The 23,066-nt window shown below is 41.6% G+C and overlaps 1 protein-coding gene across 1 annotated transcript in view; it reads left to right on the top strand.

Annotated features, from left to right (window-relative positions):
- TEX2 (testis expressed 2) overlaps positions 1 to 23,066 on the top strand; it is a 95,458-nt gene that overhangs the window by 53,215 nt on the left and 19,177 nt on the right. The window contains exons 3-7 of the mRNA XM_063120000.1: positions 9,417 to 9,617; positions 12,243 to 12,582; positions 14,532 to 14,779; positions 16,148 to 16,306; positions 18,837 to 18,936. Coding sequence (XP_062976070.1) covers positions 9,417 to 9,617; positions 12,243 to 12,582; positions 14,532 to 14,779; positions 16,148 to 16,306; positions 18,837 to 18,936 — 1,048 coding nt within the window. The remainder of the gene's footprint in view (positions 1 to 9,416; positions 9,618 to 12,242; positions 12,583 to 14,531; positions 14,780 to 16,147; positions 16,307 to 18,836; positions 18,937 to 23,066) is intronic.

The following is a 23,066-nucleotide window of genomic DNA, read 5'->3' as shown; positions in this document are numbered from 1 at the left end:
GACCTGTGACTGAAGCCTCCCACTGTGTAATCAGCATTATATATCTAAATGAATAAATGAATTGAGTACTCCCCTCCCCCAAATAGTCTTGCTGTCTGTCTGATATTGCTGTTTTTGTGTATTTTGGTTCTTCCTGTGGCTTTTTCAATACAAAGGCTTAGCAGCAGCACTCCTGTAGATTGTTTATTATCCTTCCTCCTGCGCTTGACCTTGGCTCTCGAACAACTCTTCTTGAACCCAAGTGCTTTTTGCATGGGACATTGCTTCCAGTGAGCTCTGTCTCTCCTCTCTCTTCTTGATGCAGGATGCTAAAATGCACTCCTACCTTAAAATGGCGCTAACCCTCTGCCCTTTTGCCAGGGGGACTTCTTGCACTTACTCTCTTGTTTACTGTCCCACTTAGCAAACCTTTGTGCGACTTTTCTTGTCTTATCCTTCCCCTCTTAGCCATTCTGTGAGTCTGAAATGAAACAAAACGGCAGGTCAAGACTTTTTGCCTTATGCTTGAGTGTTTCAGCTGAACAATTGGGTGGTCTGGTTTGCAACCAGCTAGATTTTAAACAAACATGAAAAGAGACTGTCTTGGGATGTTTGTTTAGTTACTGTCTCTTTGCTACTCTTCACAGTATTAATGCTGTGACCCTTTTACACATGTTGCATTTTTTTAAAGGAATGGTCTAAGGCAGCCTTTCTCAACCTGGGGCGCTCCAGATGTGTTGGACTACAACTCCCAGAATGCCCCAGCCAGCTGGCTGGGGCATTCTGGGAGATGCAGTCCAACACATCTGGAGCGCCCCAGGTTGAGAAAGGCTGGTCTAAGGGCATCTTTTACAGAGACAGGCCTCTATTTGAAAGGGCTGCCAGGACCCTCTGTTTGAAAGCAACCTTTATTTGAAAGGTTGTCGTGTCCAATTCTGGTTTAAAGATGAGAATCACAGGTCACCTAGTCACTGTCTTCCACACTACGGTGATATGTATTGTATTTTAATTCCAATTATAATAATTATTTCTAAATTTGTACATAGATGCAAATATTATGCAAACCACTGCCCTGTTTTGTCCTCTTTTGGGGGGTGATAAGTTTCCTCTTTTTCGGCGATTCATAGGTAGCCTCAGCTTCCACTCCTAAATTTTCTCATGCCTGATTTGCATGTTGCAAAATTCTTAAACAGCCTGCACTCTTGGGCAAGAATTAATAGGGTGTTATGCAATTTGCAGCATATATGTGCTGGGAAGCTATATGAGTTCCAGACTGGCAGTGGAATTTTTAACATCTAGTTCTGGAACAGGAAGATAATGGTTCAGGTTAGAAGTGGTGGAGCTATGAAGAATTTAAATTAGCATTTGGTAGAGAGAGCAGTGAAGAAAGACAGTAGAGGGACAACAGAAGGGTAGTGTAGAATGGGGAAGTCCATCTTCCTTTACTTTCTAATGTGCTGCTACCATGACATGTAGAGAGTAATGGCAAACATATGGAGCTAGGAAAATTGTAGATTGTTGCAACATGTTAATGTAATTATACTCACACATTCACAGTGGTAAGTTGACTTTCCTATGGGAAAAGTGCTTATTTAAATGTATCTTTAATAATTATTGTTCTTTTCATGCTGAAGGATTGTGCAAGCAGAGGAATGAGCTTAATTTTGTGTACTGAAGTGAAATGCCAGTGTTCTTAACTTTTGAAGAGGCTTATCCTTCCCCCCCCCCCTTCAGAGGAATTTTCCAGTGCTGCCTAGGCTTTGATTTTTAAGAGGGTGGGGTTTTTTTTTGCAATTGCCTATGTGGCAATCAGACAATGTAATTCATTGTTCAGTTTTCCATATGTTTATGTGATAAAGTCTCTGGCTTAAATTTGCTGCTGTTGCCAGGCAAAACGTTCTGGCCACAGAGTGTTCTCCTTAAGAATATTTGAGGAAGCATAGCGTTCAAGAGAGGGTGGTGTTCTATCGATGCTTCTGAAATGTTATTAACCTTTGGGAATGAAAGAATGTTTGGATAATGGCTTCATTGGGGTGTCCACATTTCACCCAACATCTCACTGTTCTAAGGGCCAGCCCTACCATTAGGCAGAGTGAAGTGCTGCTGGGAGGCAGGGAGACAGCCCCAAATAGAGTGCATTGAAGTAATCCAGTCTTGAGGTTCCTAATGCCTGTACCACCATGGCCAGGCTGTCCCTGTCCAGGAGATGCCGTAGCTGGTGAACCAGGCGAAGCTCGTAAAAGGCACTCTGAGCAGCCACTTGAGCCTTTCCAGCAACAGAGATGGATCTAAGATTACCCCCAAACTACGAACCTGATTTTTCAGAGGGAGTGCAACCCCATCCAGAACAGGCAATGAGCCTATCTCCCAGACTCAGGAACCACTCACCCACAGGGCTTCCATCTTGCCATCATTCGGTTTCAGTTTAATTGGCCCTCATCCAGCGCATTACTGAGTCTAGGCGCCGGTCCAGACCTGCACAGCCTCACTTGATTCAGTTGTCAGAGGGAGGTAGAGCTGTGTGTCATCAGCATATTGATGACATTTATGTCTTTGAACACCAGTAGCACTTTCACAGCGTGAAAGAGCTATTACCCTCACAACCTGCTTCAGGCCTTTGGTTTGCTCCACCAGGGCAAATGAGATATTTATATTCCACCCTTCTGCAAAAATAGCGCTCAAGATGGCTAACACATTCCTATCCAGCCATTTATAAAGTGGAGTGGGTGGGTCTTAATTTTAACATGAAAAGCAGCATGCGGATGCAGGGAACTGAACTCCTCCCAAATGTTCCACCTTGCACTCTTGTTGACCCGGGTGCTATTATCCCAGGCCAGTTCATTTCTGCTATACGATACAAGCTAGGAGAAAAGTGCTCGAAGCAACTGAGGAAAAGGATTGGGTTCTGCTCTGCTATGTGTCCTTTTGTTGTTAAAATATGTCCCTACCCCATCCTCTGCTCATTTGTGAACAGGACAAACGTAGAAATAAACTTATCTGCCTCTGTCATATTTTGTTTGACCCTGGGTTACAGCTTAGATTGCACTTAATGCTAGACACACCTTTGTCACATCTGTGTCACTTATTATCTTGTTTGTATTTGCATAATACATGTATGCTTGGTGTCTCCTTGAGCAGATTTATCAGGGATATATGTGTCACCCAGTTGAAGTATCCATGGGGAGTAATCCATGCATGCTAGGACAATGTTCTTACTACTAGGCGATATAAAACGTTACCTTAAGTGCCGTGATCGAGAAATACAAGACACCATTATAGTCAATATAACCAATTAAACCACAATTTCAAATGTGTGCTTTTCTAGGCCAGAGTGAAATACAAAGCTCTTTTGTGATTAACTCAATATATCTGTAGGTTGCATCAAAGTACAAACACCCCATATCTCATAAACAAAACAAACACAATTTTTACAATGGTAGTAATAGCAAAGTTAGTTTTTAACAGTATACAAACCAATAAAATTTGTGAAACACTCATTCAATGGCTATTCAGTAATTGTTTTAAAATAATGTTACAATGCATTTAATTTCAGGGAGAGAGCTTATTAATCTGTTGCAGCAAAAGAAAAAGGTCCTTTGATACCGTAAAGTCTAATAAGAATTATTGTGGCATAAACATTAATACACTAAAACAGCATCCCCCAACTTGGTACCCTCCAGATGTTTTGGACTACTACTCCCAACTCCCAGCATTCCTGACCATTGGCCATGTTAATTGGGGCTGATGGAAGTCCAAACCATCTGGTGGGCACCAGTTTGGGGAAGGCTGGACTACAGTGTGTGATGAAGTGTCCTTTGTCTTGTGGAACAGTAAGTCACAAAACCATTAGTGTTTAAAGTGCCACAGTACTCCTCTTGTGCGTGCTTTCATTATGTCTTTAATTTAAAGTGCAGAAATATAATGAATGCTAAATGGCTAAGGCCATAGCTAGACCTAAGGTTTATCCCAGGATCGTCCAGGGCTCAAACCTGTTCATCTAGGTGACACACAGGGGATCCAGTGCTCAGGCAGGGGTGAACCCTGGATGTTCCCAGGATAAACCTTAGGTCTAGCTGTGGCCTAATATAAGGTAGCTTCATATGTTTTATATTGCCTTGGAAGTAGCATGGAAATTTGTTCCCTTCCCTAACACACATACTCAGATATTTAGATGCATGTATAATGTCCACATTTACCTGTCTGCTGCAGGAACACTACTGCAAAACCAGTGTAGGATTTATAATATGTGAAGCTCTCCTTAACCCCATGTAATATATTCAGGAGTGGAATGTTTAATTTTAAACAGACTTTTAAGAGCAAAGTGTGTTCATCAATCAGCCTTGTAGCCCGATTTATCCCATGGAACAAGTAGCAGAACTCTGCAAATACCACAATTATCTCCCAGAGGTTCAGACATTTTATCTATGTTCTCATACAAAATGAAATTTGAATTGTATTACTAATGCATGTTCCAGATTTTGGGCTTTGGGACTAGAACCTAACACTAAACACAAAGTGGTGTTTGAGTCTTAGTTGCGTAATCTGAGAGTCAGCACAGATAAACTAAGCCAACACCACGTGAAACCTCGCAAATTAAAAGATCGCAAACATGCATAAGAAAGTGGAAGGCTTGTAATCTTGTTTTATCTTTCAAAATTACTTTAGCAATATCGCAATGTTTATGTAACAATCTTTAATATTTTTCTGTCCCACAAATGACCTGTCTTGCATAAGAACAGAAGAGCGCTGTTGATTGAGTCCAGAGTTTAACTAGTCCAGCATCTTGAAAGTGACATGGAGGAAGTTTTAAGTTTAAATACAAGTGTGTTAATTTTCTAAAAAAAAATCTAGTATCTGAAGTCACAGACAACTTCTTTTAATGTAAGGATCATTCAATGGCCTGTAGACAGAGATGAAACTTAGTTCTGCAAGGATTGCAGCCTGGGTATTGGCAAGTTTCTATTCTTGAAACTTGCTCTTAACAATTGAGCAAACTGCCTGGCAGTGACAGTGCCAGTGCTGATGGGAACCAGGAAAAAAATCCCAGGGGATTTTCAGGGACTCTTGGAAAATTGGGGTGGGGGTGGGGTCGAACATATTTTGATTTCATTCCCCATTTCCCACCCCCCCAGGCCTTCACATTCCTCGTTGGGAGGTATCAACTGTAATTAGCCCTGGTCTCACCATGCCATGTGCCTAACAACTCTCTGCCCCTTTTTAAAATATGGGATTAAGATAAAAGTAGTGTCTTGTGTTCTTAGGAAATTCCTTGTTTTAGCCCAATGTACTATTAGGGTAAACTGTAGCGCCGGCTACTGTATTTCTAGAGTAACTTCACATCCAGTTTTGTATTGGTTTCCCCCTGATTTGCTCCGATGCATATATGATACTAAGAGGAATTTTATGCCTGTCCTCCAGGTGTACAGTGAGGGAAAACACATATGTATTAGGATCACTTGTGTGTTTATGCACTGCTGCTGAGCCAGCATCGCATACAACTAAAAAAAATGGTGCCTCTGCTCCCATCCTAGTCCCTTGCAATGAGATAGGAAAGTGATACTTTCCAGCTATTTCCTTTGGGAGGGCAGAAGAAGTCTCAGTTTGGAACACTGAAATAATTTGTATCATCCCTTTTAATGGTTTCAGAAGCTACCATTGGCTCTTTGAGTAATAATGTCAAGCAGATTAATGTCCAACTACTTTTGCGGTATATTCTCTCTGTTATAGTAGGACTGCTTTACAATATAAACAACCAAAACTGTTTTGAAGTACATCTACACAGAGTAAACCCTTAGGTGAAAGATGTCTTTGCATGCTGCTCAAGTGACCTTGATATCATTGCACAAGTCTCTATAGATAACACAATGCAGACAGAGTCTGTTTCAACAAGAGTTGTAGGCAGGAGCTACAAGACAAACAAATCAGGGTCTAAAGCAAGTGCTTATGACTATTGACATAATGCATGTTTACAAGATTGGGATACTAGCATTTTTCTTCCTGAAAGACAATGTGTTTTTCTTTTATGAAGTCTATTTGAGCATATTTGGCTATTTGGGCATAATTCCCGACTCCGCTTAAGGCTCCTTGACTACTGTTAAGTGTTGCAGAGGCAGCAAACCAAAGCTATGCGTCAATACTGAATAGAAAGATTGGGGGACAGGGATGAGGAAGGTTTCTTGGCTGCTGTGTGGTTCCGCCCAGCTGTACTTAAGCAACCATGATCTCCACCTGCCTTTCCCTTAGGAAAAGTTAGAGTGGGGCTTCCTTAGTAGGAAGCGTAAGGGCAGGAACCTTGACGACCACCATTTTTTACTTTCTAGGAAGGTCAGCCCTGAGTTCTAGACTCCCAGTTCATATGGCTTGCCTGGAGTGTATTGCTCTAGATTAGAATCTGGACAGGGGGCCACATCCTTGAACATTCTCCTAGATCAAAATGGCCCTGGCCATGAACAGCAGCCTAGTGGAGGGAGTCGTTCTACCTGATGGCATCTGTATTCAAACATGGGAGAGCATTCAGACATATTGAACCTAGGAAGGTTTTGCCACAATTCTGTGGGTATAGAGATTGGGTCAAGATGCTAAAAATAATAAATGTTGTTGACATGTAAAATGGTACCAAAATTATTTATTGATTTATTTATTAGATTTATACTGCTCAATTGGCAAATTCCCTCAGGGCAGTTTACAACTGTAAAACCCAACAACAACAAAAATACAACAATAAAACTATCAAAATAATACTAAAATATTATATTTTTAAAATTATGAAAATGTTGACTTTCAATTTGCACCGTCTTTCTCTTTTGCTCTACTGTGAATCAATATAGCAATACCTTCTTTACTTGATTGAGTTGGAGATTGGTTTACATCTGCCTTTCGATTTCATTTTACCATATTTTGTATAGTTTAAAGGTTTTTAAAAATAAATAAACTACACAATTATTTCTGAAAACGTTTATCTTGAAATCAGAGTTTGAAGGGTCTTGGAAATCATCTAGTCCAGGGATCATCCTGAATTTTATTTCTTAACATGTTTTAGTTATTTATTTTGAACATGCTACAAGGTGAAGTTCTGCCCTCCTGCTCTGTCTTTATTTGACTGTGAAAGCGTAGTTTTATGTTTTGGAGCTCAGATCCCACCTCTGCCATGTACTTATGTTCTTGGGCAGGTTATTTTTCTTTAAGTCTCACCAGTTTGCTTTCTGGGAAATGAGTGTTTTGTGATCACCCACGGCAGCCATTTCATGAATGGGCAAGCTCCTACCCTATGGCAGCCATTTTGTGAAGGAGCCCATGACACTGTCTCAAAATTCCAAATGTGCCCACTGACCCTAAACCCCTGTTCTAGTCCAACCCACTGCTCGATGCAGGGTCTACAAAGCTGGATGCAACTACAACATCTCTTCCATACAGCCAGCCAAACATTGCTTAAATACCTCCGGCAGCCCACCAACCTACCATAAGAGCATTTCCCTTCACGTTTAGCTAAAATATGCTTCTCTGCAATTTCCATTCATTAGTTTTAGACCTTGCCTTTGGGAGTAATGGAGAACAAGCCTGCTCCATCTTCAGTGTGGTAATGCATTGGATATTAAGACTGCTATCCTGTCTCTCCTTGATCTTTTCTTGTCCAGGCTAACCATAGCCAGCGTTTTCAACTGCTTCTAAAAGAGTTGGGCATGTATAGCTTGGAAAAAAGAAGAAAGACATATTTATGTAAGTGGGGTGGGGAGACAAACTTACCGTTTTCTTCTAAAGAGTCCAGGCACTGCTTGCTTGATGGGTTGATAACTCTGTCATGAATAATGTAAGGGAAACTGCTGTTTATGGATCCTGTTCATCTGTAGCTGGATGAAAGCAATGTTATGTGATGGCTAAAGCACTGGACTTGGATTTAAGAGACTTGAGAGATCTTTGGCTAAAAGGTTCTAATTTCCCCCCTCCCCCTTACAAGCAACACACGTGTATTTAATGTGCCCAAATAAATAAAGGTGCTATTTTTCTGCTAGTGAAGTAAACAAATGAGTGGGATGGAATTCTGATACGGTTAGACTGGCAGAACTTAATCCAGTTACTTTAACCGTAAAACCTGAGCCAGCAGGTGTAATAAATCAGTAGAACAGCATGTGGTTCTTCTAATTCCATTATGCAATTTAAATGGAAAGAAAGGCAGGAATACTGAAAAAGAGCAACTGGAGGCTGGTCTGAATCATGTTTGTTTGGCAATGTCTCAAATATAAGCTCTTGCAGAAAACCATAACTTTTCAGTACTAGTTTCATTTCCTGCTATAGAGTGGTGTGATGTTTTGGGATTCTTTCTGTTACTGCTAAGAAGTGTACTTTGTGTTAATGTTGTGCCTGTACTAGCTTGTAACGGCCTGATGATGCTCTCACATGATGTCAGCTATGGCCAGCAATGTGCACAAAAGCTTCATGTATACACAGGCCAGTTTGTTCTCTTCTGTAGTCATGGAAAATGCACCAAGTGTTGTGGAGCAGTTAGAAGATAACATAGGCCAGACTTCTCCAACCTGGCATCCTCTAGATGTGTTGAATTACAACTCCCATCATCTGCATCCAGCATGGCTGTCTGGCTGTGAAATGCCGGACATTGTAGTCCAACACATCTGGACAACACCAGGGTGGGATCTACGGCTACACTACTGCTTTATAATGGTTTATAACAATATGGGGCCCAGGACACACTCCATATAACATTTTCAAAGTGTTATATCCTGCTTGCTGTAGATCTGGCCCCAGTTGGAGAAAGCACTCCCAGCAAGAGATCCCTGCTGAGCTTTGCATTGTACTGTAGCAGTTAAGGAAGGGCTTTGCACCATGTCGGAATGGCAAGGCCTGTGTTGTGATGTGGATGACATGCTTCTTGTGACTTTTTAAGAGGCGATGAAAGGGCATGGGGTAAGGCTCCTGGGTGTGTTGGTTGTCAGGAATCCCTGGAGACCTTTCCCTCTGGTTTCCTTTGGCCACATGCTGACTTGCCTACATGGCTAGCAAGCACTTGATTCTCAGTGAGGCGTTTTATACCACTCTTACCTACCTTTTACATTCTTCATTTCCTTTTAAGTCTGGACAGGCAAATTGCCCCACTCCTTCTTTATTTCTCTTTCTCTGCTCCAGCAGTAATATTTAGCTTAGAAAGCCCTGAATCACTTAGTTCCTTCTGGGGCCTGCCGAGACATAGTCATGCTCTAGCCATCACCAGCTCTACGTGTCTAAACATGTCTCCCCTTCAAATGTTACAGAAGAGATGTGGTTGATGAAAAGGGACCAGTCCTTCTGGTAACTGGGGTAGAAGATAGCTTGAACATGTTCTGTTAGGGATTCACTTAGGCTTACAGTAGTTGATATTTCTAATTATTCATAGGAATGATAATGAATGAAGTATCGCCTTTTAATAACTTGTGTGTGTTCTCTAGGGGTGGATGAATGAGATCCACAACTATGATCCAGAAACATACCATGCTACATTGACTCACTCTGTCTTTGTGAGACTTGAAGGAAGTACCTTGAGACTTTCAAAACCCAACAAAAATATTTCCAGAAGAGCTATTTACAATGAAGCCAAGCCTGAAGTCATCTACATTAGCCAGAAAATTTATGATCTTACGGACAGCAAGGTAAGCTCTAATTAATATTCATTAGTAATCCCATATGATGGAATGTTTATTTTACAATTGTTTTTTAGTCTGTTGCAATGTTTTCACATGAAAATCATCAGAACTACCCATTATGAATGACATGGACCACTGCCAATATATAATCCCTGTGTTTTGCTTGCCCCATCCATTTGCCCCCTAGTATTTATGAATTCTCAGACATAATTATGCTGAGGGTTTCCCTGTCCACCAAATTTGGCAGCCAATGGAATGGAGTAGAGGCAGAGAAGTCACATGTTGAGTATCCCTAGGTATTATAGCAGATAAATAGTCTTTAGGCTGCTTCTTTCAGTGGTATTCCTGAATTACCCATAAAATCTAGTTCTGCTCTGACTGGCTTTTAAACAAGACTGCTTTCTCCCAATGTACAAATGGCTAGAATGTATTTTCCTCTTCCCTCTGCCCCAAATTTTGGTACCATTTGTTTCTCTCTCTCTCGCTACTCATTTTCCAGTGTTTGGTCCTAATTTTCAAACCATTTATGTAACCAGGTTAAAAATCAAAACTAAAAATATGGGCCATTTCAGACCAGTAGGGTTGCATGATTTAATGAGTTAGTATGAAACCACAGGTAGTAGTTATTCAGAGTTAACTAACAGTGTACAGAAGTCTGGTCTCCTATGGGCCTGTTCAGACAACACACTAAGCCATGGTTAGGAATGGTTCACACAACAAGCTGTAAGTCATGGTTCACACAGCATGCTAAGCCATAATGTTTAGCTCAAAATACGTAACCACTGTGGCTTAGCGTGTTGTCTAAACAGGGTCTATACATGGTATCAGACCTCTTTCCCCAAGTGGGATTTCATTTCATTTAAGGACTGTAATTGTTTTGTTTTGAAGGATTTTTGCCCATCTCTTCAGCAAAAGATAAAGCCTCCCTGGGTGGCTTGCAAAGATTTAAAATATGACAGTTCCTGGCCTCAGGCTTACTGTCTAAAAGACATGATACAATAGGAAAGTGATTGGGAGAAAGAAGAGAGGGGGTGGTCAAATTCTGGCATTAGTTTTCTGTTTCAAAGGCCTTATAAAAACCTCAAGGAGAGGAGGAGCCAAATGTTGCTGGTCTCTCAACAGAGCCAATAGAATGATCTTGATTCTTCCCTTTTTATTGGACTTTAAATATTAAATTCAAGAAGTTCTGCATCTATGGAGAACTGGCTTTATAGGGTGCAATCCTATCCAAACTCAGAGGCTGCCGAGTATCCGATGCAAGGCGGGAGGAGAGCAGTGGCTCTGTGCTCCAGCCACCCTGCATTTCTGCTAGACTGCACCCGTCTAGCAGCAGTGCCCCAGAGGGGGAAGGAAGGAGGCTGGGGCAGCCATAGGAAATGGCATAACACAGCCGCCCTGGTCTCCTCCCCTCCCCTCCCCGCCACCCAGAACACCCCCCTTTTTCTTGTCTCTGTGCTCTGAGAGGTAGCTGATGCAATTCTCTCCACACTGGCTATGAGAGGGATGGGGAGGGGAGCATGGTTTCCTGGCTCAGAGCCTTGTCTCTCAGCTCAGAGCTGTCTGGTGGGCATAGGATTGCTCTCCCTGAGACTTATACTTGGTTGTAGGATTTATTTTAGAACCATTAGAAAAGAATGGAACAGACCAAATGTAATGAAGAAGAAATCTGATCTCTGCAGCTTAGGTTTAGGATCCTAAGTGTACTGAGGCCATGGTACTGATTGCTGGAGTGTCAAATCTCAGCCCTATGGGCCAAATCCAGCCCTGCCCCCTTTTGTCTGACCTCTGATCCTTAGGTAGTTTCCTGGCTTTTGTGCAGTTTTTTTCCTTTAGTAAAAGATTGGAATACCTCTCCTAAGGCATAGTTACTGGCACTAAAAGGTTTAAGCTAAAATACGCTGGTATGTTTGGTATTTTGGCTCTGCCCCTTTTGCTCTTGGCCCCACTCATCACTGGAATGCAGCCCCCAATATCTTCTCTGAAATGGAATTTGGAAGCTTGACACACCGGCTTAAGGGGCTATTGCATGTGTTAGTAGCAGAAGAGTCATGTATTAGCCAATGTATTCGCCTACTCAGGTTAAAGTGCATGGGAACCCATCTCAGCTAATTCTGGATACTGAAGGCCATTTTGAAAACACCAACTGGCATCCTACAAGTAAATAATGAACAGAGAGTGCATGTCACATTATAATGGGTCTTTGCAATTATGGGGTGGTGAACTGCCCTTCTCAGCTTGGAAAATCCACACCATTACAAGATGAGTCAGCTCCTTCCCCCTGAAATTTGCCTCTGCTTATAACTGGCTCCTCTCAGCCACTAGCTGCTCTCAGTGTTCCCTACTGCTGGTTTCCCAAACTGATCTTATTGTAGGGGAGGAAACGTAGCAGCATCAGGAAAGTCTGGGGATGGAGGAGGGCTGATGTGGCTTTGTCTGGTTTTTCCAAACTTTTAGAAGACTCTTGGAAGAAGCCTGAGCTTTCTCTGAGAGAGCTCAGAAAAACCAGTGCCTGCTCCAGATTATTATAGGTGGTGGTCTTTGCAACTGATTTAAATTTGGTTAATGCATTCTATCCTGTATTCCCTTCCAAGTGTGGTCGGACAAGCAACTGACTCACAACTTGTTTTCCAGATTCATCTGGTCCCCAAAAGTTTGGCTCGAAAACGAGTCTGGAATAAAAAGTATCCTATTTGCATTGAGCTTGGGAGACAAGACGACTTCATGGCTAAAGTCCAGGCTGATAAAGAGAGCTCAGAAGAGAAGACACCTACCGAAAAAGTAGACCTAAGCAGCGAAGAGTCCAGGAAACAATCTCAGGATGGAGCAAAGTCTACTACTCAGAAGGATCAAGTACTTTATCTTTTTGGAAGGACTGGTAGGGAGAAGGAAGAATGGTTTAGGAGATTCCTTCTAGCTTCCAGATTGAAATCTGAAGGAAAAAAGCCAATTGCTGTTTGTGGAAACAAGCCAGGTAGGAACCCATTTGCTCATAGAGTTAAGATTTCTTGAAGTGAGCTCAAAAAATCAGCTTATTAAAGATTCATTGGATTTGCATATTCCAGAAGGAACACTGAGCATTCAGTGTCTTAAACTGAACATGTCTAGATTGCAATCTGAGGGTAATTTAACTCCTCCTAGACTCACCATTAAAACCATTTTTAGCAACCCACATTTTTATATCCTGCCATATGTAGTTTGCTGCATTGAGTAAGAATGGGGTTTAGAGTAGGAGTTCAGTAGAAAGTAGATCTTCAAGTGTTTTGGACCTCAACTCCCAGAAGCCCCTGCCAGCATGGCCAGTGGTCAGGGATGATGGGAGTTGAAGTGTAAAACATCTGGAGAACTACTTTTTGCCCACCCCTAGTTTAGAGTACTTGTTAGTACTTTTTTACTTTTGTTGCAGTTAAAAAATATTTCCTAAAGGTGAAATGTAAAGTAATGTTTGACTTTCAGCAAATGTTGTATGAACGAGTAGTCCATATTTAATCCAGGCTAGTATCAGTCCAACAAGCAGAATTTAAAAGGTGGTCTGTGAAAGGACTTGTAAAATGTTTGGACACTCAGTTTTGAAGTATTTTAGTAGGGCAGTTTCTCTAGACTTGCTTCTGGTCTTTTCCTTTTTTGAGCTGTGCCAGCTTGCATTTAAAATTCCATTGTTACTTTAGATTGATCAGATAATGACACATATTCTTCAGAGAAATATTTAGGAAAAACAGGAGCCCAATTGAAGGCATCTTAATGACTCAAACCGACATGAATCTAAATGTTCTAAAGTTACATTGGCAAGAAACAGAAGATTTAACTGGCTGAGATCTGTGATTCTAAAATCTACTGTGGCAAGCCTCCATTAATATTTAATAAACCCTATTATCTCATCCTTCCTCTCCTGTTACAATTTTTCCCCTGTTTAGAAAGTTAGTGGAACAAAATGTTTTTGGTGGCTTGTGACCTGCCAAGATGCTTAAGTTAGTTCTGATATAGTATAACAATATAGATCTGAAATCTAGAAACTGGACCATAATTGAACCTTTGAGCATAGAGGATTGTACCCAATGGTGTCATTTGGCTGACATAAGCAGCTTTGTCAAAGGTACCAGGAGGGGAGCAATTTCCTCCCCCTCCCTGCTGTAGCCCCCCTCCCCCTGTACACTTCCAAAATTTGCTCAGGAGAGCTGGGCAAACTGCATGGCCAACACTGGATTTAACCTATAGCATGGCAATTACATAGCACTTGATTCAAGGCAGAGCAGACAGCTTTTTGCCAGAAGTCATGGGAAGCTTGATGGGGATGTGTGTATCTTTCTTACCATGACGTGTGGGTATATAACCTCACTTAGACCTGGGAGGATCCCTGTTCCCATTGTATGGTGAATTTCCTTAACGTACCAGGATTAGCACCCTTGGCTGCCTTTTTTCTGGAACTTTCTGTGTTCTATTCATCCTTATGGTTCTATTGCAAAGAACCGTTGCTTCTTGCACTAATCTTTAAAAATAATTAAGAATGTGTACTTTTTAACTCTTCAAAAGGATTTCCTGGCAGCCAGTTTAGTTAGCATTTGCCTTAGGGCACCATCTGGCACAGTGGTGTGAAAATTCAAATCTTTTTCACTGATGAGTTAATAAAACACATCTATGGGAACTGGCTAAGTGCAAGAGTGATGTCTCTAGTTACAAGAGTGGCTACATTAAAGACAAAGTCTAATGTACAGCAATCTTGGTATATATTGTATCCACTTCCACAGCGGGCAGATAAAACCAAATGTATGCTTCTTGTCTTGCCATACTAACGAACACATAGTCATCACATCTCACTAGAGTCTTAGCGTCTTAAACTTCTGGCTTTCATGGTCATTGTGTTTCATATTTGATTACTTATTAATGATTGAGGTTTCCTCCCCCCCCCCCCCCACTTGCATTTAGGATTCTTGCCAGCACACAGTAGATCCAATAGCCAGTCTGGAGTTCTTACACACAGCCGTAGCAGCAGCAAAGGAAGCACAGAAGAAATCCTCTCTCAGCCAAAGCAGAAGGATCTGGCAGCCAGCTTGAGACAAAAAATGTTTTTGGACTATAACGTGTATATGGCAAAGTGCATTCCACAGGAACACACAAGCCCCATAGTTAGTCCTGTTCAAAGTCCCGACAGCAGTCCTACAGCTGTGAAGAAGGTGAAGTATATGGTTTAACTATTTTGTATTGAAATATTATAGTTGCCCTTACACTTCCATTGTACAAGAGGTTTCTCTTCTCACTACCAGTAGTGTGGTGTTGAGAAAGGTATATCCTCCATGGGCTTTGCAGAGCGCTGCCACTTTGTCAACATTTCCTGTCTGCTTTTTCTGTTTACTGGTTTCCATAGTATGTCGCCTCAGCAATAGGTACTTTATGTAATTTACTTATTAAATGTAGCTTACCCATCAACAGATATGACTGGAGGTTCTGCGTCCATGTTTTAAACCCTTTCTTCCAAGTCCTCATACACGTATTAGCCTGGCCAGGCCTGCTGGGCCTAATCCAGTGTTGTCCTGAGAATAAGGAGTGATGTTGCCTCTCCCCCCCCCCCCCAATAATAAAAATATACATAGTCAACAAGAAATGCGCCATCTCCTGGTTGATCAGAGTAATAGCAAGATTTACAGCATGTAACTGATGAATTGCACTATTCAAGATTGCACTCGGGATTTCAGTTCACAGCCACAGGCCTACTCATAAATATAATTTTAAAAACTTCATCTCCATGCCCAGCAGTGTGACCTGCTTCTCAAAGACCTTGACCTTGCTCCTACTAAAAGTGGTGCCCCCAAACTGATGCTCCCATCTTTGAACATGGTATAAAAAGAGCCATGCTGGATCAGACTAAGGCCTATGAAGTCCCTCATTCGGTTTCCATTCTGTGGCCAACCAGATGCGCATGGGAAGCCCACAAGCAGGACATGAATGCAATATCACCCTCCTGCTAGTGTGTCCCACCAACTGGAGGTGTGCTGCATCTAGCATTTCCCTTTCTGTAACCAGCTGGCTGCCACCTCCTGATGCTTGTGCCTAGTGCTGTTAAAATTGCCCAAATCTGGCAGTTCCAGCAATTAGGCCTCAAGTCTGCCAACCCTCCTGATTTCGTTGGAAGGCTGTAGCTGGAGGCCAACAGTGACTGGGATGTCCAGTGGGGCTGTGATGGGAAATGCACAAATCCTTCCCCTTGTTACCTGATGATGCCTTGGCTGTCACAGCAGCATTTTCCTCTGCCGGCTTCCATTTTTTGCCGCTGTTTAGCTCCTCCCCATTTGCTGCAATGTGCCCTTGCTCTCAAATAGAGGACTGACAGCATTGAAAAATATTTTGGAATAATGCACATGAAATACTTAAGTTTAACATGCTGGGAGGCAGATAAAATTATATCATTTTTGTAAACAGGTTCATGCTAGTGTGTTACGTTTGCTATGCAGTTTCTTTGGTAGATAGTAGCCAAGATGAGACTGTATAACTTCAGCAGTATTTAGATGGTTACTAAAAGTGGAACAACCTTTATCTCCCAGCAGTTGCCAGATGCCAATTGTGAAGAAGAAGAGGAGGAAGAGGAAGAGCAGGAAGCATGGGTAAATGCTTTGCTTGCAAGAATCTTTTGGGATTTCTTGGGAGAAAAGTACTGGTCTGACATGGTCTCCAAGAAGATACAAATGAAGCTCAGCAAAATAAAGGTATGAACACTTTCTCAAGTGTCTCCCTTTTTATTCCTGAACAAAGAATAAAATGCCTAGCTCCAAGCTGTGGGGGTGAAGGATGTTCCTGTGCCCTCCTTGGTGCCAGAGTTACTTAATCCTTTGTGTGTGTCTGTTGAACCATGCAGTTACTTGGCCCTTTGTGTAATCATTTACTGTGGCTGATTCTCAACCTAAAAGACGTGACACAAAGGGAAAAGGGATTGGATTGGGGAGGAAACCTGGGCACTAGTTCTTAGTTGCAAAGTTCTAAATGATAAGCTGAAATAGAAATGGTTCTAGCAGAGGAGAAGCCAAACGTTGTTGGTCTCTCAGGAGAGGCAAATGTTGAAACCTATGCCTCAAATGGGTTCAGGACATTGGATAGCTCCTTTAGAGTTCTGACTGAAACTCAGAGCGGATTCACTGCCCCACTGCAATAGGAGCCACCAGCCTCTACTGACTGCTTCCCTTTTCTCCCTCACCCCAGCCTGATGTTAGGTGTCAGTTGATGGAAGGAGGAGTCTGAGTGAGTTGGTTTCTTAGCAGACCTGATGGTGGACTTTGCTTCCCATCCTTCCTTCTCCTCAGCCTTTAGAGCCCAAAACTGGTCACTTTTTTGATAGTGCAAATAACATTTTGTCCTTCTCCTTAGCTTGCAAACCACACACACACACACACACACACACACATATGTGTGTGTGTGTGTGTGTGTGTGTGTGTGTGTGTGTGATGGATAATACATCTGTTGGCTTGAAACATGCAATTCTGGCCACAAAGGCAACACCCCAAGCACAGTGGAAACTTTTCCTGCATTCATGGCTTATCACCATTGAGTGCTGAATGCACTTTGGTCAGATGTACACAAAGTAATATTATAAGGTGTTGCTCAACTTTTTGCAGAGTTAACCAGGTCAATTTAATTACCTGTTACTAACACACCCTCTTTCTTATCCACATCATCTTGGTAACTGTCATCTGAAGTTGCCTCACCAACTACTAGTCAGGAGCTGGGAAGATAGAGACGGTAGTTAAAAGCTTGAGCACCACGAAAAACCATGGAAAATAGAACTAGAATCAAACTTCTTTAAAATAATTATTTTTATTGAGTTTTAATCACAATTTTTTTTATTGAATTTTAGTCACAATTTTTGTTATTCTTGTGATGTTTGCGTGTTTGTGTTTTGAAACAATACACATTTAAACTGTAAAAAACATGTTTTCAATGTAATTAATGAGTATATAAAATATTTCAACTTTTTCAATTAACAAAAACACAAATATTCCATAAAAATACAATTACAGTTAACAGGAATCACAGGAGTTTAAATATATTAATAATCTTATATTTATCATCAGATGTTCATCAGATGTTTAAGGGTGGTTTTTTCCTGGGAACCTTGTTTGTTAATAAAGTCAGTACATTTATACCAGATTGTATAGAAGGTGTCAACATCTTTTTGTGGCCTTTGTACCTTTATCTGTTTAGTTAGTTTTTCAGCCAAAGATAGTTATGCTACACCATTATTGATAGATTTTTTCCATTGAGTTAGGATCAAATTTCGCATTGCACCTTATCCCATCCATTGACTTGCCTAGGAAAGGGAGGCAGGCAAGGGTAGTAACTCGTAAGTAGAACCAAGCTACCCAGAAGCTTGCAGGCTAGATCAGGAGAAGCAGCCCTCTACTTCTATAGCACATTGCTTAAGAGCAGTGCTGTGGTTTAAGGTAATGTTAGCCCATTACCCTAAGCCATAATTTAGCAATGCATGCACAAATGGGAAGGAGCCTGGGCTCCCCACCACAGATTCCTGGCTTGCTGTTATGTGCAAACCAGAAATTAAGATTTAAAATAAGCTAATTTGTTAAACAAGCCAGCAAAAATTCAGGGTTTATTGTTGGCTTGTTTAGCAATTGATCAGAGGGTTCATCAGATTAACATTTTATCGCTTGCACGTTACTGCCCACTCATGGTTTTTCACGCATACTTTAGAAGATGTTGTCTGCCTCCCGTATGCCTCCCGCTCCTTCTTACCTTCTTTACATCACAAAATAGACCCCCAAAATTTGACTTTTGGGGAGGGTAACAGACTGTGCCACAATCTCCTGCTGTGTGCAGGAAAAGCGGTGCAATAAAAACGCCCCCTGAATGGGCCATGTGGTCTTTATTTACTTCCTCTTCTCTGGGAAGAAAGAGCAAGTATTGTGGGGCAGGAACGGAGGCAGAGAAGCGACTGTAGGGAACTGTGATTTCCCCCGCTGTCTGATGATGCTCAGAATTTCTTTTAAACCACATTTGCTGGTTCACACATAATGACAAGCCTGGAATCTGCGAAAGTGAAACTGAATGCTGTTTTGTTCCTCCTCCTGGTTGTATGGCAGGAGGAGAAGGGAGAGTACGTGAGCCCAAGGCTTCTTCACACAGGCTCCTTTGATGCAGATGCTCCTATATAGACTCATTACAGGCTGACAGTCAAACTACATGTACCAAGACTGACTTTCTCATTCTTCCCCTCTCCCTCTTGTCCAGTTGCCATATTTCATGAATGAGCTAACACTAACTGAACTGGACATGGGAATTGCAATGCCGAAAATACTTCAAGCCTACAAGCCTGCTGTTGATTATAAAGGTAACAGGTTAGATTTTTAAGATTATACAATGCTTTAATAGCACAACTATCCTAGAGTTGTCTAACCATGTAAAGTTGCTTCTAGTCAATAATTAAAGGGATGGAATCAGGGCAGCTATGAATGCTACGTTAAAGTTTTTCTTTTCCAAATCTAATAGTATTATAAATTGCAGAGGAGAACTATATACATATGCAAATGCTCCTTAGATTTATTTATTTATTTATTTTCTTATTTCATTTGTATGCTGTTCATTTTAGTTTGTTTTATAGGGCAGTATCCAATGTTATTACTAAGTAGAGCAGACCTATTGAAATGAGTGGGGAAAGTAAGTATTGACTAGCTTAAATCTCACTCATTTCAATAGGTCTATTCTATGCAGGACTAACATTGGATGCTACCCATAGTCCTTCTGTCATTTTATTCTTAAATAGAATGATTCAGAAATGATGCATGGTACCTTCCTTTAGCGTTTGAGGGTGTCACTTCTGGGCCAAAGCAACCCCCAAAAGCATGGTTGTTTTGCAGATATGTATGGTTATCACGGCAGCAAATCTTATGACTGCAGTAGAAGAAAAGAAGTTGACACTGTGGGGTAGCTAATCTGGTCTATATATCTGCAGTTGTGTGCAGGAAAACTTGTAGGTGGGCAATGTTCCCTGTGTCATATTCTCTCTCTCTCTCTCTCTCTCTTCTCTCTCTCTCTCTCTCTGTGTGTGTGTGTGTGTGTGTTGGAAGCCAATGCTACCAGCTAATCTCACTGAGATTGCCTCCCTACTGCACAATTTACCCTTTTGGAATTTTAGAGCTCGGAACTTCTACATCCAAAATCATAATCATGAACCTAGGATGGAATGGAATCATAGTATAAGTTGCCCATTTCTACTTTAAAGATATGCTACTCTCTTATGTGTTATCTCCTTTCTTATTTCCTTTCCATGCAGTATCTGTTGTGGTTTTGCTGTTCTATCTAATTATGAATACTTAAAAGAAAAATATTAAATTTTGTGAATCTGACCAGATAGTAGTGGGGCAGAAGAAATTAATGTGCACTGCAACCTTCACACACACACACACACACACCCCGGTGCCTTCCAGATGTATTGGACTGGCTGGAGTTGATAGGAGTACATCCCCATGAGATGTATTACAGCACATCTGGAGGGTGTCGGGTTGGGGAAGGCTGATGTACAAAAAGGAAAGCAAGGCCTATCTCATACTACCTTCAGCTCTCTTAAAACTATTTGTCTGACTCCAAACAGTGATTTACTGTTCTATTTTTGTAAGAGAACATAAAACACTTGGCTATGTTGTACCGTGCACCTGCTTTTCATCCCCTTTCCAATACTGGGAAATTTGGATTTGTGCTGAGGGATAGACAATATCCACTCTTGGTAACCTAGTTGAATTCTTTCCTTTGCTTAATTCATTATGGGTTTTTTAAAAGTACTGTTGGTATTTGGAGCATGCTGACTCATTGATTACATAAGTGGCAGTTTTAGGCTTACAGATACATGCGGAATCCGAACGTTTCTGGTGCCCTTTCATTTCACCAGCTGAAACTAAAGGAAAATTATGTCTTTGGTATTGCCGGTCTGTGTGTCCATTTGGTATTTTAAATCCCTATAGCACTATGGTTTTTATAAGCCATTAGCAAGTCTGGCTCTTCATAGAAAAACATATCTCCTTTCCAGGCAGTCTCTGAATGCAGACTAATGAGTTCATAAAATTTAAGCTATTGCTTTAATGGCTTTTTTGCTGTTTCCATGTTATTCTGCAGCATGTTCTCACTGGTTTATTGGAAGATGCCTGATTTTTCAAAGAGAAATCCTGTTTTCCCATTCAAGCAAAAGATTGTATTGTATTCATGATTCAGTGCATTAATTAATATGAATGCACTACTCTTTACATAGGGAATGATCTGTTCCATACCTTGCAAAGGCATTCCCAACTTCCTTGAACTGGTTAGGTTAATACCTAGAGCTGGCATTACGGAATACATAATGCATCACTGACTCTAAAGTCATTCAGAGAGGTATAATGTAGAAAGATCTTTTAAGGGTGCAATTATATGCATGCTTAGGCAGTAAAAAAAAGTCCTACACCTCTCATGCTAGTTGAGGAATGCTGGGAGTTGTAGGACTTTCTTCTGTAAAAACATGCATAGGATTGTGCCCTAAGAAACCAATTCCAAATGTATAGCAGTGAAGGAAATCCTTTGACATCACTTAAGATTTCTCATTGGCTGGTAATTCCATTCACTACCACCCCCTTAAATGCTTGAGAAGGTTAGTGTTTATGAGAATGTGTAGTGCGGTGGCTAGATAGTTAATCTGTGGAGATCTGGTTTCAAATCCCACCCACCTTGCAACCACAAAAGTTACTGGGTGATCTTGGGATAGTCACTGTCTCTCAGCCTCACCTACCTCACAGGATGGTTGTTAAAGAAAAAGGAGTGAGGGACCAAGTATGCCAGCCTGAGCTCCTTGGAGGAAGAGTTAAATTAAAAAAGAAGGAATTAAATGATTAATTTGTGATTCATTGGAGGACAATTACTTATAGCTGGATGCTCAAGCACCTGCACAGGCTAGCACATTGATTGAAATTGATGGGCAGCATCTACATTTGTGTATCCAGGCCTAGACATGCAACTCTTAAAAGCAAGGAATGGGACTGTAGCTCAGTTGTAGAGCACCTGGATTGCATGCAAAAGGTGCCCTGTTCAATCCCCCAGCATCTCCAGGTAGGCTTTGAAAATCTCCTAACCCTGGAGAGCCATGGCTGCCAGTCAGTGTCACAATACTGGGCTTGATGATTCCAGATAAGCTAGCTTCCCATGTTTCTATATTCCTAAGGATATTGGAGAAATCCACAGAGTGTTTGTGGATATCTGAGGCATGGCATAGGGACAAGGGGAGGTCCATGGAAACAAGGGGCAGATTTTGCACATGCCCATTGATCGTAGTTGGTAAATATCAAGAAGATGCTCTGGATTGCAGACAATGGGGTCTTCATCAGCAGCTTGTGTGCTCTTTCTGAGTAAAAAGATCATACTTCCTCCAGATTCATTGTAAATCTTACCTTGCAGAAGCTCTGAAATGCTACTTCTTTTCATTTCCTGCTTTCACTAGTGCAGCAGCCACAACATTTTGAGTCTGTTAAGTGGCCACTTATCTCTCTGCCTCAGAAATGTTCTCTAAAGCTTCCTCCTTCATAATTGCAGGATGGTTGCACAGATGAAACTAGACCAGTACGATTGCCGTCAGTTCTTTGCATTCCATTCCGAATGTCCCTTGAACATAGGCAGCTGTCTTATACTGGTCAGAAAGTGGGTCCAGCTAGCCCAGTATTGTTGACACTGACTGGCAGCAGTGACTCTCCAGGGTTTCTTGCAGCCCTACCTGGAGATACTGGGGATTGAACTGAGCTATGGTCCCTCCCTGCACAAATGGGTACCCGTATAAAGCTAATGGCAGATGGATGCTTTAAGGGTTTAAGCATTATGGCCTGGATTCTGAGGTCTGCGTGGCTGGTTTTCAGAGCACTCAGATTCTCATCACAATCTTCTTCTCTTCTCCACATTGCGTTGCTTGGCAAGCTGCTCCAGAAACACAAGGGGATCTTCACGAGAGTACTCACCAAGGGAGCTGCAGTTGCGGACAAAAGTGGTTGCCAAGGAGTGGATACCTTTTGGATTCTAGCTAATGCCTGTAGAACTATTTTCAGTGGAGCATCAGCCTCAAAAAGTGGCAGTAGAATTAAATCAGTGGTGGTCAACTTTTGTTTTGGCAAAGGTGCTCCATTTAAATTCTAGAGTATACACACAGTGGCACTCTAGTGTGCAGCACAATACATATGCAGCCTTCTTGCCTTTGCGTGGTTTTGCATCTTATCTGATGAACTGCAAAGAAGTAGTGATTCAGGCAGGAATGTGACACTGACTATATGACCTTGCTAGGTCCACCAACTCTCTTGCTGCTCTCTGGAATCCTGCCTATAGGTTGGTCATCTATGGATTAAATCAGTGATGGGGAACTTCAGACCTGGAAGCCAATCCGGCCCTCCTGGGATCCCAATCCTGCTGCCTTTCCCCCAACCACGAATCGTTTGGTGGTTCCCTGTTTTTTGTGCT

The sequence above is a fragment of the Elgaria multicarinata genome, chromosome 3 (genome assembly GCF_023053635.1).
Source record: "Elgaria multicarinata webbii isolate HBS135686 ecotype San Diego chromosome 3, rElgMul1.1.pri, whole genome shotgun sequence".
Lineage (NCBI taxonomy): Eukaryota > Metazoa > Chordata > Lepidosauria > Squamata > Anguidae > Elgaria > Elgaria multicarinata.
Note: the sequence above shows the minus strand (reverse complement) of the source record. Positions and strands in the feature narration are given on the sequence as shown.